At 51.8% G+C, this 19,008-nt stretch overlaps 1 protein-coding gene across 1 annotated transcript in view; it reads right to left on the reverse strand.

Moving 5' to 3' along the window:
- The window catches only part of BAIAP3 (BAI1 associated protein 3), a 534,732-nt gene that overhangs the window by 16,123 nt on the left and 499,601 nt on the right, over nt 1-19,008 (reverse strand). The window contains exons 32-33 of the mRNA XM_089682088.1: nt 14,020-14,143; nt 12,973-13,178 (exon numbers count right to left, since the gene is read on the reverse strand). Of these exons, the coding sequence (XP_089538214.1) occupies nt 12,973-13,178; nt 14,020-14,143 (330 nt within the window). The remainder of the gene's footprint in view (nt 1-12,972; nt 13,179-14,019; nt 14,144-19,008) is intronic.

The following is a 19,008-nucleotide window of genomic DNA, read 5'->3' on the forward strand; positions in this document are numbered from 1 at the left end:
GTAACTTAGATGTCAGCCATTGGCAGCTCATGCGTGACACCTGCCGCTTGCTCAGGCCCTTTGAGGAGGCCACGCTATTCGTGAGTCGGCAGGACTATGGGATGAACGACGTCATTCCTCTGTTGCACGTCCTGGAACAAATGCTGTTAACAATGGCTGGTCAGGGTGCGGTAGACGTGGCGCACAGATCTCAACGCCACATGACCCCTGTGGGGGCAGGACAGGAAGAAGAGGAGGAGGTAGAGGAGGACATTTGTGCTCAGGAATTATTGAGTGAAATGGGTGGTTTTTCCACTCAGCGGACAGGAGTGGAGGAGCAGGAGCATCTGGTAGAGGAGGAGGAGGAGGAGACAGAGGACCCAGACGCACCGTGGCAGTATGCTGTGGAGATGGAGGCAGGGAGTCCCTCGCATTCCTTGGCACAAATGGCCCATAGCATGCTCGGTTGCTTGCGTAGCGACAGCCGAATAATAACCATCAGACAGAGGGATGACTTTTGGCTGTCCACCTTGTTGGACCCTCGCTACCGGTCCAAAATGGTGGCCTTTTTCACACCTGCTGAGAGGGAGGCCAAAATTACGTACTATAAAAACCACCTATGTAGTCAGTTGGTCTCTGCCTTTGTGCGCCATCGTCCATCCTCAGACACTGTGGGCCCTGTGCGCTCGCGTTCCGCTGGCATGGCAGCAGGGGAGGGGTGGGGTGGTAGGAGCAGCGGCAGCTCCACCAGCAGCGGCTGCCTCAGTCTGCAGTCGATGATGAGTAGCTTTCTTCACCAGCGCAGTGAGGAAACTACTAACCAGCCGCAGCAGCAGCAGCAGCATCAGGTGGACCTGGAGCAGGAGCTCAAACAACAGGCTTGGGCCTACTTGGACAGCACCCTGCCAACCGAGGTAGACAATCCCCTTGACTACTGGGCAACGAAACTTGACCTTTGGCCCCAACTAGCTGAATTTGCCCTTGAAAGGCTGTCATGCCCGGCCAGTAGCGTGGCATCGGAGCGCGTGTTTAGTGCGGCAGGAGGTATTGTAACTCCGCGGAGGACACGACTGTCCACCCAAAGTGTGGAGAGACTCACGTTTGTGAAAATGAATCAGGCGTGGATTAGTCTGGATTTCAAACCACCAGTTCCTGACACAACTGACTAAATCCGCCATGAATCATGCCTCAAACATGTGCCACTTTCAGGTCTCCTCACACTGCTGGTGTGTTGAATTTTTTGACATAGGGTGCTGGCAGATTACGGGCCTCCTATAGCTGCTGCCAGGCCCCTAATCTGCCATAGGCCCCTATATACCACCTCCTCCTGCTGCTGCCAGGTCCAGAGTCTCTCATGGGTCCCTGTACGGCCTCCCATTGCTGCTGTCTCCATCGCCACACTCTGCTGCCATGTGCCACTTTCAGGTCTCTTCACACTGCTGGTGTGTTAAATTTTTTGACATAGGGTGCAGGCAGATTACGGGCCTCACATAGCTGCTGCCAGGCCCCTAATCTGCCATGGGCCCCTATATACCACCTCCTCCTGCTGCTGCCAGGTCCAGAGTCTCTCATGGGTCCCTGTACGGCCTCCCATTGCTGCTGTCTCCATCGCCACACTCTGCTGCCATGTGCCACTTTCAGGTCTCTTCACACTGCTGGTGTGTTAAATTTTTTGACATAGGGTGCAGGCAGATTACGGGCCTCACATAGCTGCTGCCAGGCCCCTAATCTGCCATGGGCCCCTATATGCCACCTCCTCCTGCTGCTGCCAGGTCCAGAGTCTCTCATGGGTCCCTGTACGGCCTCCCATTGCTGCTGTCTCCATCGCCACACTCTGCTGCCATGTGCCACTTTCAGGTCTCTTCACACTGCTGGTGTGTTAAATTTTTTGACATAGGGTGCAGGCAGATTACGGGCCTCACATAGCTGCTGCCAGGCCCCTAATCTGCCATAGGCCCCTATATACCGCCTCCTCATGCTGCTGCCAAGTCCAGAGTCTCTCATGGGTCCCTGTACGGCCTCCCATTGCTGCTGTCTCCATCGCCACACTCTGCTGCCATGTGCCACTTTCAGGTCTCTTCACACTGCTGGTGTGTTTAATTTTTTGACATAGGGTGCTGCAAGATAACGGGCCTCACATAGCTGCTGCCAGGCCCCTAATCTGCCATGGGCCCCTATATACCGCCTCCTCATGCTGCTGCCAAGTCCATAGTCTGTCATGGTCCCTGTACGGCCTCCCATTGCTGCTGTCTCCATCGCCACACTCTGCTGCCATGTGCCACTTTCAGGTCTCTTCACACTGCTGGTGTGTTAAATTTTTTGACATAGGGTGCAGGCAGATTACGGGCCTCACATAGCTGCTGCCAGGCCCCTAATCTGCCATGGGCCCCTATATACCGCCTCCTCATGCTGCTGCCAAGTCCAGAGTCTGTCATGGTCCCTGTACGGCCTCCCATTGCTGCTGTCTCCATCGCCACACTCTGCTGCCATGTGCCACTTTCAGGTCTCTTCACACTGCTGGTGTGTTAAATTTTTTGACATAGGGTGCAGGCAGATTACGGGCCTCACATAGCTGCTGCCAGGCCCCTAATCTGCCATGGGCCCCTATATACCACCTCCTCCTGCTGCTGCCAGGTCCAGAGTCTCTCATGGGTCCCTGTACGGCCTCCCATTGCTGCTGTCTCCATCGCCACACTCTGCTGCCATGTGCCACTTTCAGGTCTCTTCACACTGCTGGTGTGTTAAATTTTTTGACATAGGGTGCTGCAAGATAACGGGCCTCACATAGCTGCTGCCAGGCCCCTAATCTGCCATGGGCCCCTATATACCGCCTCCTCATGCTGCTGCCAAGTCCATAGTCTGTCATGGTCCCTGTACGGCCTCCCATTGCTGCTGTCTCCATCGCCACACTCTGCTGCCATGTGCCACTTTCAGGTCTCTTCACACTGCTGGTGTGTTAAATTTTTTGACATAGGGTGCAGGCAGATTACGGGCCTCACATAGCTGCTGCCAGGCCCCTAATCTGCCATGGGCCCCTATATACCGCCTCCTCATGCTGCTGCCAAGTCCAGAGTCTGTCATGGTCCCTGTACGGCCTCCCATTGCTGCTGTCTCCATCGCCACACTCTGCTGCCATGTGCCACTTTCAGGTCTCTTCACACTGCTGGTGTGTTAAATTTTTTGACATAGGGTGCAGGCAGATTACGGGCCTCACATAGCTGCTGCCAGGCCCCTAATCTGCCATGGGCCCCTATATACCACCTCCTCCTGCTGCTGCCAGGTCCAGAGTCTCTCATGGGTCCCTGTACGGCCTCCCATTGCTGCTGTCTCCATCGCCACACTCTGCTGCCATGTGCCACTTTCAGGTCTCTTCACACTGCTGGTGTGTTAAATTTTTTGACATAGGGTGCTGCAAGATAACGGGCCTCACATAGCTGCTGCCAGGCCCCTAATCAGCCATGGGCCCCTATACCGCCTCCTCCTGCTGCTGCCAGGTCCAGAGTCTCTCATGCCATGTGCCACTTTCAGGTCTCTTCACACTGCTGGTGTGTTAAATTTTTTGACATAGGGTGCAGGCAGATTACGGGCCTCACATAGCTGCTGCCAGGCCCCTAATCTGCCATGGGCCCCTATATACCGCCTCCTCATGCTGCTGCCAAGTCCAGAGTCTGTCATGGTCCCTGTACGGCCTCCCATTGCTGCTGTCTCCATCGCCACACTCTGCTGCCATGTGCCACTTTCAGGTCTCTTCACACTGCTGGTGTGTTAAATTTTTTGACATAGGGTGCAGGCAGATTACGGGCCTCACATAGCTGCTGCCAGGCCCCTAATCTGCCATGGGCCCCTATATACCGCCTCCTCATGCTGCTGCCAAGTCCAGAGTCTGTCATGGTCCCTGTACGGCCTCCCATTGCTGCTGTCTCCATCGCCACACTCTGCTGCCATGTGCCACTTTCAGGTCTCTTCACACTGCTGGTGTGTTAAATTTTTTGACATAGGGTGCAGGCAGATTACGGGCCTCACATAGCTGCTGCCAGGCCCCTAATCTGCCATGGGCCCCTATATACCGCCTCCTCATGCTGCTGCCAAGTCCAGAGTCTGTCATGGTCCCTGTACGGCCTCCCATTGCTGCTGTCTCCATCGCCACACTCTGCTGCCATGTGCCACTTTCAGGTCTCTTCACACTGCTGGTGTGTTAAATTTTTTGACATAGGGTGCAGGCAGATTACGGGCCTCACATAGCTGCTGCCAGGCCCCTAATCTGCCATAGGCCCCTATATACCGCCTCCTCATGCTGCTGCCAAGTCCAGAGTCTGTCATGGTCCCTGTACGGCCTCCCATTGCTGCTGTCTCCATCGCCACACTCTGCTGCCATGTGCCACTTTCAGGTCTCTTCACACTGCTGGTGTGTTAAATTTTTTGACATAGGGTGCAGGCAGATTACGGGCCTCACATAGCTGCTGCCAGGCCCCTAATCTGCCATGGGCCCCTATATACCACCTCCTCCTGCTGCTGCCAGGTCCAGAGTCTCTCATGGGTCCCTGTACGGCCTCCCATTGCTGCTGTCTCCATCGCCACACTCTGCTGCCATGTGCCACTTTCAGGTCTCTTCACACTGCTGGTGTGTTAAATTTTTTGACATAGGGTGCTGCAAGATAACGGGCCTCACATAGCTGCTGCCAGGCCCCTAATCAGCCATGGGCCCCTATACCGCCTCCTCCTGCTGCTGCCAGGTCCAGAGTCTCTCATGCCATGTGCCACTTTCAGGTCTCTTCACACTGCTGGTGTGTTAAATTTTTTGACATAGGGTGCAGGCAGATTACGGGCCTCACATAGCTGCTGCCAGGCCCCTAATCTGCCATGGGCCCCTATATACCGCCTCCTCATGCTGCTGCCAAGTCCAGAGTCTGTCATGGTCCCTGTACGGCCTCCCATTGCTGCTGTCTCCATCGCCACACTCTGCTGCCATGTGCCACTTTCAGGTCTCTTCACACTGCTGGTGTGTTAAATTTTTTGACATAGGGTGCAGGCAGATTACGGGCCTCACATAGCTGCTGCCAGGCCCCTAATCTGCCATGGGCCCCTATATACCACCTCCTCCTGCTGCTGCCAGGTCCAGAGTCTCTCATGGGTCCCTGTACGGCCTCCCATTGCTGCTGTCTCCATCGCCACACTCTGCTGCCATGTGCCACTTTCAGGTCTCTTCACACTGCTGGTGTGTTTAATTTTTTGACATAGGGTGCTGCAAGATAACGGGCCTCACATAGCTGCTGCCAGGCCCCTAATCTGCCATGGGCCCCTATATACCGCCTCCTCATGCTGCTGCCAAGTCCAGAGTCTCTCATGGGTCCCTGTACGGCCTCCCATTGCTGCTGTCTCCATCGCCACACTCTGCTGCCATGTGCCACTTTCAGGTCTCTTCACACTGCTGGTGTGTTTAATTTTTTGACATAGGGTGCTGCAAGATAACGGGCCTCACATAGCTGCTGCCAGGCCCCTAATCTGCCATGGGCCCCTATATACCGCCTCCTCATGCTGCTGCCAAGTCCATAGTCTGTCATGGTCCCTGTACGGCCTCCCATTGCTGCTGTCTCCATCGCCACACTCTGCTGCCATGTGCCACTTTCAGGTCTCTTCACACTGCTGGTGTGTTAAATTTTTTGACATAGGGTGCAGGCAGATTACGGGCCTCACATAGCTGCTGCCAGGCCCCTAATCTGCCATGGGCCCCTATATACCGCCTCCTCATGCTGCTGCCAAGTCCAGAGTCTGTCATGGTCCCTGTACGGCCTCCCATTGCTGCTGTCTCCATCGCCACACTCTGCTGCCATGTGCCACTTTCAGGTCTCTTCACACTGCTGGTGTGTTAAATTTTTTGACATAGGGTGCAGGCAGATTACGGGCCTCACATAGCTGCTGCCAGGCCCCTAATCTGCCATGGGCCCCTATATACCACCTCCTCCTGCTGCTGCCAGGTCCAGAGTCTCTCATGGGTCCCTGTACGGCCTCCCATTGCTGCTGTCTCCATCGCCACACTCTGCTGCCATGTGCCACTTTCAGGTCTCTTCACACTGCTGGTGTGTTAAATTTTTTGACATAGGGTGCTGCAAGATAACGGGCCTCACATAGCTGCTGCCAGGCCCCTAATCTGCCATGGGCCCCTATATACCGCCTCCTCATGCTGCTGCCAAGTCCATAGTCTGTCATGGTCCCTGTACGGCCTCCCATTGCTGCTGTCTCCATCGCCACACTCTGCTGCCATGTGCCACTTTCAGGTCTCTTCACACTGCTGGTGTGTTAAATTTTTTGACATAGGGTGCAGGCAGATTACGGGCCTCACATAGCTGCTGCCAGGCCCCTAATCTGCCATGGGCCCCTATATACCGCCTCCTCATGCTGCTGCCAAGTCCAGAGTCTGTCATGGTCCCTGTACGGCCTCCCATTGCTGCTGTCTCCATCGCCACACTCTGCTGCCATGTGCCACTTTCAGGTCTCTTCACACTGCTGGTGTGTTAAATTTTTTGACATAGGGTGCAGGCAGATTACGGGCCTCACATAGCTGCTGCCAGGCCCCTAATCTGCCATGGGCCCCTATATACCACCTCCTCCTGCTGCTGCCAGGTCCAGAGTCTCTCATGGGTCCCTGTACGGCCTCCCATTGCTGCTGTCTCCATCGCCACACTCTGCTGCCATGTGCCACTTTCAGGTCTCTTCACACTGCTGGTGTGTTAAATTTTTTGACATAGGGTGCTGCAAGATAACGGGCCTCACATAGCTGCTGCCAGGCCCCTAATCTGCCATGGGCCCCTATATACCGCCTCCTCATGCTGCTGCCAAGTCCATAGTCTGTCATGGTCCCTGTACGGCCTCCCATTGCTGCTGTCTCCATCGCCACACTCTGCTGCCATGTGCCACTTTCAGGTCTCTTCACACTGCTGGTGTGTTAAATTTTTTGACATAGGGTGCAGGCAGATTACGGGCCTCACATAGCTGCTGCCAGGCCCCTAATCTGCCATGGGCCCCTATATACCGCCTCCTCATGCTGCTGCCAAGTCCAGAGTCTGTCATGGTCCCTGTACGGCCTCCCATTGCTGCTGTCTCCATCGCCACACTCTGCTGCCATGTGCCACTTTCAGGTCTCTTCACACTGCTGGTGTGTTAAATTTTTTGACATAGGGTGCAGGCAGATTACGGGCCTCACATAGCTGCTGCCAGGCCCCTAATCTGCCATGGGCCCCTATATACCACCTCCTCCTGCTGCTGCCAGGTCCAGAGTCTCTCATGGGTCCCTGTACGGCCTCCCATTGCTGCTGTCTCCATCGCCACACTCTGCTGCCATGTGCCACTTTCAGGTCTCTTCACACTGCTGGTGTGTTAAATTTTTTGACATAGGGTGCTGCAAGATAACGGGCCTCACATAGCTGCTGCCAGGCCCCTAATCAGCCATGGGCCCCTATACCGCCTCCTCCTGCTGCTGCCAGGTCCAGAGTCTCTCATGCCATGTGCCACTTTCAGGTCTCTTCACACTGCTGGTGTGTTAAATTTTTTGACATAGGGTGCAGGCAGATTACGGGCCTCACATAGCTGCTGCCAGGCCCCTAATCTGCCATGGGCCCCTATATACCGCCTCCTCATGCTGCTGCCAAGTCCAGAGTCTGTCATGGTCCCTGTACGGCCTCCCATTGCTGCTGTCTCCATCGCCACACTCTGCTGCCATGTGCCACTTTCAGGTCTCTTCACACTGCTGGTGTGTTAAATTTTTTGACATAGGGTGCAGGCAGATTACGGGCCTCACATAGCTGCTGCCAGGCCCCTAATCTGCCATGGGCCCCTATATACCGCCTCCTCATGCTGCTGCCAAGTCCAGAGTCTGTCATGGTCCCTGTACGGCCTCCCATTGCTGCTGTCTCCATCGCCACACTCTGCTGCCATGTGCCACTTTCAGGTCTCTTCACACTGCTGGTGTGTTAAATTTTTTGACATAGGGTGCAGGCAGATTACGGGCCTCACATAGCTGCTGCCAGGCCCCTAATCTGCCATGGGCCCCTATATACCGCCTCCTCATGCTGCTGCCAAGTCCAGAGTCTGTCATGGTCCCTGTACGGCCTCCCATTGCTGCTGTCTCCATCGCCACACTCTGCTGCCATGTGCCACTTTCAGGTCTCTTCACACTGCTGGTGTGTTAAATTTTTTGACATAGGGTGCAGGCAGATTACGGGCCTCACATAGCTGCTGCCAGGCCCCTAATCTGCCATAGGCCCCTATATACCGCCTCCTCATGCTGCTGCCAAGTCCAGAGTCTGTCATGGTCCCTGTACGGCCTCCCATTGCTGCTGTCTCCATCGCCACACTCTGCTGCCATGTGCCACTTTCAGGTCTCTTCACACTGCTGGTGTGTTAAATTTTTTGACATAGGGTGCAGGCAGATTACGGGCCTCACATAGCTGCTGCCAGGCCCCTAATCTGCCATGGGCCCCTATATACCACCTCCTCCTGCTGCTGCCAGGTCCAGAGTCTCTCATGGGTCCCTGTACGGCCTCCCATTGCTGCTGTCTCCATCGCCACACTCTGCTGCCATGTGCCACTTTCAGGTATCTTCACACTGCTGGTGTGTTAAATTTTTTGACATAGGGTGCTGCAAGATAACGGGCCTCACATAGCTGCTGCCAGGCCCCTAATCAGCCATGGGCCCCTATACCGCCTCCTCCTGCTGCTGCCAGGTCCAGAGTCTCTCATGCCATGTGCCACTTTCAGGTCTCTTCACACTGCTGGTGTGTTTAATTTTTTGACATAGGGTGCAGGCAGATTACGGGCCTCACATAGCTGCTGCCAGGCCCCTAATCTGCCATGGGCCCCTATATACCGCCTCCTCATGCTGCTGCCAGGTCCAGAGTCTCTCATGGGTCCCTGTACGGCCTCCCATTGCTGCTTTCTCCATCGCCACACTCTGCCATGTGCCACTTTCAGGTCTCCTCACACACTGCTGGTGTGTTGAATTTTTTGACATAGGGTGCTGGCAGATTACGGGCCTCCCATAGCTGCTGCCAGGCCCCTAATCTGCCATGGGCCCCTATATACCGCCTCCTCATGCTGCTGCCAAGTCCAGAGTCTGTCATGGGTCCCTGTACGGCCTCCCATTGCTGCTGTCTCCATCGCCACACTCTGCCATGTGCCACTTTCAGGTCTCCTCACACACTGCTGGTGTGTAGAATTTTTTGACATAGGGTGCTGGCAGATTACGGGCCTCCCATAGCTGCTGCCAGGCCCCTAATCTGCCATGGGCCCCTATATACCGCCTCCTCATGCTGCTGCCAAGTCCAGAGTCTGTCATGGGTCCCTGTACGGCCTCCCATTGCTGCTGTCTCCATCGCCACACTCTGCCATGTGCCACTTTCAGGTCTCCTCACACTGCTGGTGTGTTGAATTTTTTGACATAGGGTGCTGGCAGATTACGGGCCTCCTATAGCTGCTGCCAGGCCCCTAATCTGCCATGGGCCCCTATATACCGCCTCCTCATGCTGCTGCCAAGTTCAGAGTCTGTCATGGGTCCCTGTACGGCCTCCCATTGCTGCTGTCTCCATCGCCACACTCTGCCATGTGCCACTTTCAGGTCTCCTCACACTGCTGGTGTGTTGAATTTTTTGACATAGGGTGCTGGCAGATTACGGGCCTCCTATAGCTGCTGCCAGGCCCCTAATCTGCCATAAGCCCCTATATACCGCCTCCTCATGCTGCTGCCAAGTCCAGAGTCTGTCATGGGTCCCTGTACGGCCTCCCATTGCTGCTGTCTCCATCGCCACACTCTGCCATGTGCCACTTTCAGGTCTCCTCACACACTGCTGGTGTGTTGAATTTTTTGACATAGGGTGCTGGCAGATTACGGGCCTCCTATAGCTGCTGCCAGGCCCCTAATCTGCCGTAGGCCCCTATATACCGCCTCCTCATGCTGCTGCCAGGTCCAGAGTCTCTCATGGGTCCCTGTACGGCCTCCCATTGCTGCTGTCTCCATCGCCACACTCTGCCATGTGCCACTTTCAGGTCTCCTCACACTGCTGGTGTGTTCCATTTTTTGTCATAGGGTGCTGGCAGATTATGGGCCTCCCATAACTGCTGCCAGGCCCCTAATCTGCCATGGGCCCCTATACCGACTCCTCATGCTGTGACGTTGCAACAAGGTGGAATTCAACCCTACATATGTTAGACCGCCTTTACGAACAGCAAAAGGCCATCACAGATTTCCTGATGTTAAAAGCAGATAAAGGTACTCCCTGTGTAACTTAGATGTCAGCCATTGGCAGCTCATGCGTGACACCTGCGCTTGCTCAGGCCCTTTGAGGAGGCCACGCTATTCGTGAGTCGGCAGGACTATGGGATGAACGACGTCATTCCTCTGTTGCACGTCCTGGAACAAATGCTGTTAACAATGGCTGGTCAGGGTGCGGTAGACGTGGCGCACAGATCTCAACGCCACATGGCCCCTGTGGGGGCAGGACTGGAAGAAGAGGAGGAGGTAGAGGAGGACATTGGTGCTCAGGAATTATTGAGTGAAATGGGTGGTTTTTCCACTCAGCGGACAGGAGTGGAGGAGCAGGAGCATCTGGTAGAGGAGGAGGAAGAGGAGACAGAGGACCTAGACGCACCGTGGCAGTATGCTGTGGAGATGGAGGCAGGGAGTCCCTCGCATTCCTTGGCACAAATGGCCCATAGCATGCTCGGTTGCTTGCGTAGCGACAGCCGAATAATAACCATCAGACAGAGGGATGACTTTTGGCTGTCCACCTTGTTGGACCCTCGCTACCGTTCAAAAATGGTGGCCTTTTTCACACCTGCTGAGAGGGAGGCCAAAATAACGTACTATAAAAAACACCTATGTAGTCAGCTGGTCTCTGCCTGTCTGCGCCAACGTCCATCCTCAGACACTGTGGGCCCTGTGCGCTCGTGTTCCGCTGCCATGGCAGCAGGGGAGGGGTGGGGTGGTAGGAGCAGTGGCAGCTCCACCAGCAGCGGCTGCCTCAGTCTGCAGTCGATGATGAGTAGCTTTCTTCACCAGCGCAGTGAGGAAACTACTAACCAGCCGCAGCAGCAGCAGCAGCATCAGGTGGACCTGGAGCAGGACCTCAAACAACAGGCTTAGGCCTACTTGGACAGCACCCTGCCAACCGAGGTAGACAATCCCCTTGACTACTGGGCAACGAAACTTGACCTTTGGCCCCAACTAGCTGAATTTGCCCTTGAAAGGCTGTCATGCCCGGCCAGTAGCGTGGCATCGGAGCGCGTGTTTAGTGCGGCAGGAGGTATTGCAACTCCGCGGAGGACACGACTGTCCACCCAAAGTGTGGAGAGACTCACGTTTGTGAAAATGAATCAGGCGTGGATTAGTCTGGATTTCAAACCACCAGTTCCTGACACAACTGACTAAATCCGCCATGAATCATGCCCCAAACATGTGCCACTTTCAGGTCTCCTCACACTGCTGGTGTGTTCCATTTTTTGTCATAGGGTGCTGGCAGATTACGGGCCTCCCATAGCTGCTGCCAGGCCCCTAATCTGCCATGGGCCCCTATACCGCCTCCTCATGCTGCTGCCAAGTCCAGAGTCTCTCATGGGTCCCTGTACGGCCTCCCATTGCTGCTGCCTCCATCGCCACACTCTGCCATGTGCCACTTTCAGGTCTCCTCACACTGCTGGTGTGTTCCATTTTTTGTCATAGGGTGCTGGCAGATTACGGGCCTCCCATAGCTGCTGCCAGGCCCCTAATCTGCCATGGGCCCCTATACCGCCTCCTCATGCTGCTGCCAGGTCCAGAGTCTCTCATGGGTCCCTGTACGGCCTCCCATTGCTGCTGTCTCCATCGCCACACTCTGCCATGTGCCACTTTCAGGTCTCCTCACACTGCTGGTGGGTTCCATTTTTTGTCATAGGGTGCTGGCAGATTACGGGCCTCCCATAGCTGCTGCCAGGCCCGTAATCTGCCATGGGCCCCCGTACCGACTCCTCATGCTGCTGCCAGGCCCGTAATCTGTCATGGGCCACTGTTGTCGCTTGTTGGCATATTCCGCTCGTTCAGATGCTCCTTCTCCTGCTACTCCTCTTCACGGATTCCGTCAGCAGTCTTTCTTGGAATCCGTTTCCAAGAGACAACAGTTTGCGAGCACGCACCCGACGGTGCAGAAGCTGAACGTCCTCCTGTCCAAGTTGCTGCTGCCAGGCTCGTAATCTGTCATGCGCCCCTGTACCGCCTCCTCATGCTGCTGCCAGGTCCAGAGTGTGTCATGGGCCCCCGTACCGACTCCTCATGCTGCTGCCAGGCCCGTAATCTGTCATGGGCCCCTGTACCGCCTCCCCATGCTGCTGCCAGGTCCAGAGTGTGTCATGGGTCCCTGTACGGCCTCCCATTGCTGCTGCCAGGCCCGTAATCTGCCATGGGCCCCTGTACCGACTCCTCATGCTGCTGCCAGGCCCGTAATCTGTCATGGGCCCCTGTACCGCCTCCTCATGCTGCTGCCAGGTCCAGAGTGTGTCATGGGTCCCTGTACGGCCTCCCATTGCTGCTGTCTCTATCGCCACACTCTGCCATGTGCCACTTTCAGGTCTCCTCACACTGCTGGTGGTTTCCATTTTTGTCATAGGGTGCTGTATGGCCTCCCATTGCTGCTGCCTCCACCGCCACACTGTGGCTCCACACTCTGGTTTTGGCCCCGTGACTGCCCAAATGAGTGAAGTGTGCGGTGATTCTAAGATCGACGGCACTCATCTGCATGTCATACTGACTGACAGTATTATTTCTCTTCCCCAGCAGACTCCAAGGGCATTTAAATTAAAGGTACAGTGTTCTGCACTAATATTAAGTCTCTCTGAAGCCTAGAAACACCCTTTTTTAAGTTAAATTCACAGCGAATTTATTCGACTCGAATCGAATATTGTCCACGAATTCGCCGAATCAGTCGAATCGAATTTTTCATTTCTTCGCTCATCTCTAATTATAATGCTTACCATTGGCTTTAGGTCTTGTTAACTTCAATACAGTTGGTTGGACATTCTTCACACCACCAGTGATGTGTGGTCGATTCAGTCCATAGATGACATTCATAGGAAGGACAGCCTCGCCTGCAAAGTCATTTGTGGACAGCCAGTCGTGATCCATTACTGTAAAGACGATGCAGGCAGCTTTTCTCCGGCACTGCTCCGATGACACTGAGCTATAACAGGGGATATTAGAAGTACTAGATCAGTCTGTCTGCAATGAACAACAGAAACATCAAGATATTACATCTGGTCTAATTACAAGGGGTCATGAAGAAAACTGTTTTTTGTCCATAGTAATCAGGAAGGTTCTTCCTTTCATTATGTTAGAAAAGTATTGATATGATGGAGTCTTATGAGTTGCTTTGGGTAATAAGAACAGTTCATCTTCAAACATTTTATAGGGATTCAGTCAGGATAGAAATATGGCAGCTTACTTTACGTTCCACAGAGAGTATACAGCTACCTATTCAACCTCCCCTCCCTTCCTGTTTCTTTGTTTCAGCCCTGAAAATTCCTGTGTTCCAACTATTACAAAACTGAAATTTTTATGGTGATTGGCCAGACACCAAGCACTGCATGGAGGGAAGTGTATGGTCAGATGGGGTTGTCATGTTTTCAGCCATTACCGAAAGTACAAGTTTTGACCAATAGATCTGGGTGGCATGTGAGCAGTATTAACTCCTAGTAATGCTATCAAACACTGGTCCAGGCAAAGTACAAGTTTGTTAGTCTCTTCCACTATGTACCTAATTTTAACTTTCAGATGGTGCACAGTAACAGAAAATAAGGATAAATTAGATAGTTACTTCATTATTATACATTTATCTTTTTGGCTCAGTAGCACCAATAAACTGGATGCCGAGGAAAGGGTGGGTTAGGGTTGTGCATCAATCACTCTCCTGAATATGAGCCACCAATATAATTCTTTGGACCCTATAAGCTGCATGTTTTCAGATTGTTATCTTCAAACATAATAAAGTATTTCATATAAAAAAAAGTTAATAAGCCACTCACAAGTAAAACAACTCATCGTAGACTGGATGTAAAGTCTTGGCTTTAACTTGAGTGCGCTGACCTTTCACCAGAGGGAAGATGTGATGGGGACAGAGCTCAATGATGACAAATGGGTCACTGAGACCTAGAAAAACACAGTATAAACTTTGTAAATAAAAAAAAATAAAAAAATAGAATTTTGTTTTACTTGTAAAATTCTTTACTTGGAGTACATAACAGGACAGAGGCTCTAAGTGTTAGACCACTGGGTTATTCAGCTGGTGTTGGGTGCCTGGACACTGGCAAACAGAACTGTAAGGACAGACCTATACAACCCGTCCCACTCCTAACAAACCTCCTTTTTTAGCAAGCAATAATAGGAGTGGCATGCAGTACTCAACCACAGTGCATAAACTAAAACCACATCACAAACTTCTTACATAAATGAAATAAAATGAAAAAAAGACAAAATAATTTGTGTAGATACCCCTTTAAATAGGCATAATATTTTTAAAATAAGTAAAAAAAACCCCAAAAATATACGTGTACCCAATTTGTCTGTGTGTACCACTTTACATTTTCCTTAAAGTTTCCAGCAAATCGTGTGACTTCTTCAGGGGTGTTCACGTGATTTGACGCAACGTGTTGGGTGGAGGAAGTGTGTGAGCGGGCATTTTCTTGGAGGTTATCCTAGATGTGTTTGCCTGATACTGCAGTGCATTGGTGTTTAGTGCACTTTTTAGGTTAAAGAGGAGCTCAAGTTGTTTTTTTTTTTTAAATTAAAAGTCAACAGCTACAAAAACTTTACTTGATTAATAAACAAGTACCCACCTGTCCCTGGATCCAGAGGGGTGCTCACCCGAGGAGGCACCGGGGACCGTCTTTGGTCCCTGGCACCGGCATCTTAGCTGTGGATAACTAGCCGCGCTACGCATTGTAATTACTCCTGCAGTCTTCTGGGACCTGTGCCATGTCCCAGAAGACTGCGGGGGGGGTGGGGGGTGGGGTGAAGGAGAACTACCGTTCAGATTGCCTAGGCGATCCAAATGGAAATGGGAGCGGGTACCTGTCAAAAACGTAAAATTGAATGATATTGTAATTTTCCTTTCCTGATGGGCACCATGTCAGCACAGCTGGTTAAGGCCCCCCCCATGCTTCAGGACCTAACTCATAAATTTGAGCCCACCTGCAGCCTCAGTGTTCTGTAACCAGTCCTACCAAGCTGGGTGGGAATTGTGCTGACATGGAGCCCGTCAAGAAAGTAAAATTACGGTAAGTATCTGTCATTCAATTTTCTATTTTCCTGACAGCACCATGTCAGCACAGCTGGGAACTAGCCACACAATGGAGGGATAATGCTACACACTCCTCAATTCTGGCTAAACAGCAGAAGCCAGGATGCCTCTGCCAAACTCAACTGTCATTAAGACTGCTTCTATACAGTAATGAGCCATGAACGTATATACCCCCATGTAGCTGCCTTGCAGATAGTGTCTGGGCAGACCCTTTTGGTGGATAGAAGTGATTCCCCCTGGCACAGCCAACCCTTTCAACTTGTAGGCCAAGGAGATGAAACAATAATCTTTTTGTAAGCCATAAAATCATTACATGCTCCACCTGGAATGACAAACAAGTGATCCGACTTCCTGATGCCAGATGTCGCCTTGACGTTAAATTTTAAAGCTTGACCCACATCTAATGGGCTAACTTCTTGGGTACTCCCCAAGAGGGATGTAAGAAGGACAACTTTCCATGTGATATGGACTATGAAGACCACTTAGGCACAATCTTGAACATCGGTATGAGTACCACCCTATCCAAGATGAATGTAAGACAGGGTTCTTTAAACCCCAGGGCCGCTAATACGAACACTGTTCTGGTTGATGTAATTGCCATCAGGAAAGCAGTTTTCAGCAAGAGGTACCACAAGGGGCCACTTTGATTGTAGGCATCTGATGCAAGCAAGTCCAACACCAATGGAAGATCCCACTTCAAAAACAATGCCTTAGGTAGGTCTCAACCAAGTTGCAGCTTGAAGGACAGTAGAACTGAATGTTGGATGCCCACTGTATGCCAGTGATGGCAGAGATAGCTGAAATGTGGTCCCATAGTGTACTTATGCATAAACCTAAATCAAGCCCCACCTACAGAAGCTTCAGAATGTGACAGACTTGGAGAACCCAGTGTAAAACCTTAATCAGCATCAATCCAGTAAATGTATGTCATATTTTACTATAGGCACTGTTAATGCTGTTCTTCTTTGCTTTCATAATAGTATTCACAACCTTTACAGAGGCCCTGAGATCTATTAGCCTCTGCCTCTCAAGATCTAAGCCATGACCTTGAGCCTGTCAGGTATTGGATAAATGTGACTTCGAAGAATCCGATCTTACCGGCAAAGGGAGTGCATCCTTGGCACTCATTAAGAGGGCCAGAGGGTACCAAGACCCCTTTAACCATTCTGGGATCACCACCAGAGTGGATCCTTGGCACTCATTAGGAGGGGCAGAGGGTGCCAATGCCCCTTCGACCAATCTTCTCTGGGGATGCTGGTCTTTTGAGGGGTTTGTCATAAGGGCAAAATAGGAAAGCAAATATGAGAAGCCACTAACAGGTAATGCCATGTGTGAACTGAAAAGTATTACTTTGTATACCTGTTATGCAGAGTTCTATCTGTGGAGGAGCTCAGGGTATGCACAGCAGCTGCAGGGAGCAAGGCACAACAACAGCCAGCAATGCAGCATTCATTTGGATACAAAGTATTTTTACATTTAGCTCACCCAACCTCCGCCATCCGACTGTAAACACTGGCACTGTGCGGGTGTGTGGGCCTAGAGACTCTGCTTACACTGCTGCCCACTTCACATGGACCCAGGGGACCCCAGAAAAGGCTGTTAGCCATGATAAAAAGCTGCCCCAAGGACCAGCAGCAGGGCTCCCTGGATTATGGGTCATTTAGCCAGTACACCAGGGACCATGTCCAGCTGAAACCCACACGCATGGACGGACAGCCAGCCCTTTAGACCAGCCAGGTAGTGGAGCACACCTAGGTCCTGCACATGGGAAGAAAAAAAGAGGTAAACTGAGGCTGCAGGTGGACTCAAATATATGAGTTAGGTCCTGGAAGCATGGGGGGTGGCGGGCCCTTACCCAGCTGTGCTGACATGGAGCTGTCAGGACACGCTCCCCCTCCCAAAAAAGATTGCCAAATGTGAAAGAGGAAGGGATGAGAGGCCTTAAGGGCTCATTCACACTTGACTTTATTTCTAACTCTTGCCAAACGCTCCTATAGCGTTTGACAGGCATTTGGGAAGCGTTTTTAACGCTCCTCAAATGCTCCCCAAACGCCCTATACGCGGTTTTGAAGCATTTGATAGGCGTTTGCCAAGCGTTAAAACTGCATCACAAACACCTATAATGAAGTTAAATGGTATTAACGCTCTGCAAACGCCTCACAAACGCGTCGCAACCACCTGACAGGCGTTTGAGGAGCGGTACCATAGACATGAATGGGAGGCTTCAACTCCTCTTGACTCGACATGAGGCGCCAGTTTTGCCGCAACGCTAATGCTTCAGTGTGAAGAGCACTGTGTGCTGCCATGTGCAGAATTTTCATAGGCATTTGAGAAGCATTAAAAACGCTTCCCAAATGCCTGTCTGACACCTGCTGACAAAGCTATTGTGAACGTAGCCTAAAGGGAAATTCCCCTTTTGTGTGGAGTTCTGCTTTTGGTATATACATTTTTTTAATAAAATATTTTATTGGAAGCAGAGAGCAATATGTACTCTGAGGGAGAATATGGGGGATGGTTTTCTTGAGGCCCCTGTGACCTGAGATCTCCAAGAGGGCTGAAAACCTACCCATTACATTAGAGATCGTGGCTGAAAACACCTCTCTGAACAAACAGGAGTAGGAAGGTGCCTCAGAACGGGCTATGGAGGTCTCAGAGGTGAATAGTTACTGGGAACAGCAATATGAGCTACCAAAATTAAGTCACAGGACCCCCTGAGCCATTTCCCACTAGGGAGACTCACAATTGTCAATAAAGAGCAGGAAGAGTTACCCTTCTGTGACCAGTCACTGTAGGCAGCAGAAAACCAGACATGTCCACAGGATTGCTGTGCTGTATGCAGGTAGAGAGATAGGGAGCAGAGGTTCCAGACTGTGTCACATGTACCAGAAAATGGCATGCACATAAGCAGTATGCCTAATGAGAAAGAAGTTTTGCAGGTGCAGTAGCTCTCCCTGCCATAGCCCAACCAGCTTGAGAAAAAAAGGGTGCCAAATTAAAACAGTGGCTTTACTGAACTGCCCCAGCCACCGGCTGTAGTCAGTGCTCTGCATGTTAACCCAGAGTCACAGCACCCTGGTTCTAAATAGTGCAAAGCTCTGGCCTACCACCAACATGTGCGATTTCTCCCACTCAGCCACGTGGAATTGGGAAACCAAGCCCTATCCACATCTTCAGTCTGCTGGTAGGCATACCACTGTAAGGGGTCCTCAGAGACAGTGTCCAATTGGTGGTTAGACCACTGCCCTGGACTTTTAGAACAACCTCCTAGTGATTCACCATGTTGCATGTTGAGTGCCAAAAGTATGGTCCAGTGTCCTTAGCAACATTACAGGCTGGCCTACAGTCCCCCAAGGCTCAGCTAAAGAGTTGACTGCAAGAGAAGTGCAGTGGCTACAAAGTAGCAAACGCATCTTGCTAGATGAAAATCTTAATAAGGGGGGGGGGGGTTATATAAGGCTTTCCTTACAACTTTTCTGCATAACCCAGTGGTATGATTATGCTTGTCTGATTTAGGGTTTAGAGGATGTGGAGAAGATTTTACATATCAGTTAATCCTTTGAAATGGGCCTAAACTTAAATGTTAACATAAACTATCTTTAAACTTCTTGCTGGGTTCCTTCACTTTTTTAATATTCCAAAAACCAAGAACTGCATTGAAGCAACTTGTAAATTACATTGCAAAGGTTTGTTTACTCCATGGCATATCTAGCATGAC

Source organism: Staurois parvus, unplaced genomic scaffold, assembly GCF_062004578.1.
Source record: "Staurois parvus isolate SC_StPar_1 unplaced genomic scaffold, SC_StPar_1.0 ptg000018l, whole genome shotgun sequence".
NCBI classification, from domain to species: domain Eukaryota; kingdom Metazoa; phylum Chordata; class Amphibia; order Anura; family Ranidae; genus Staurois; species Staurois parvus.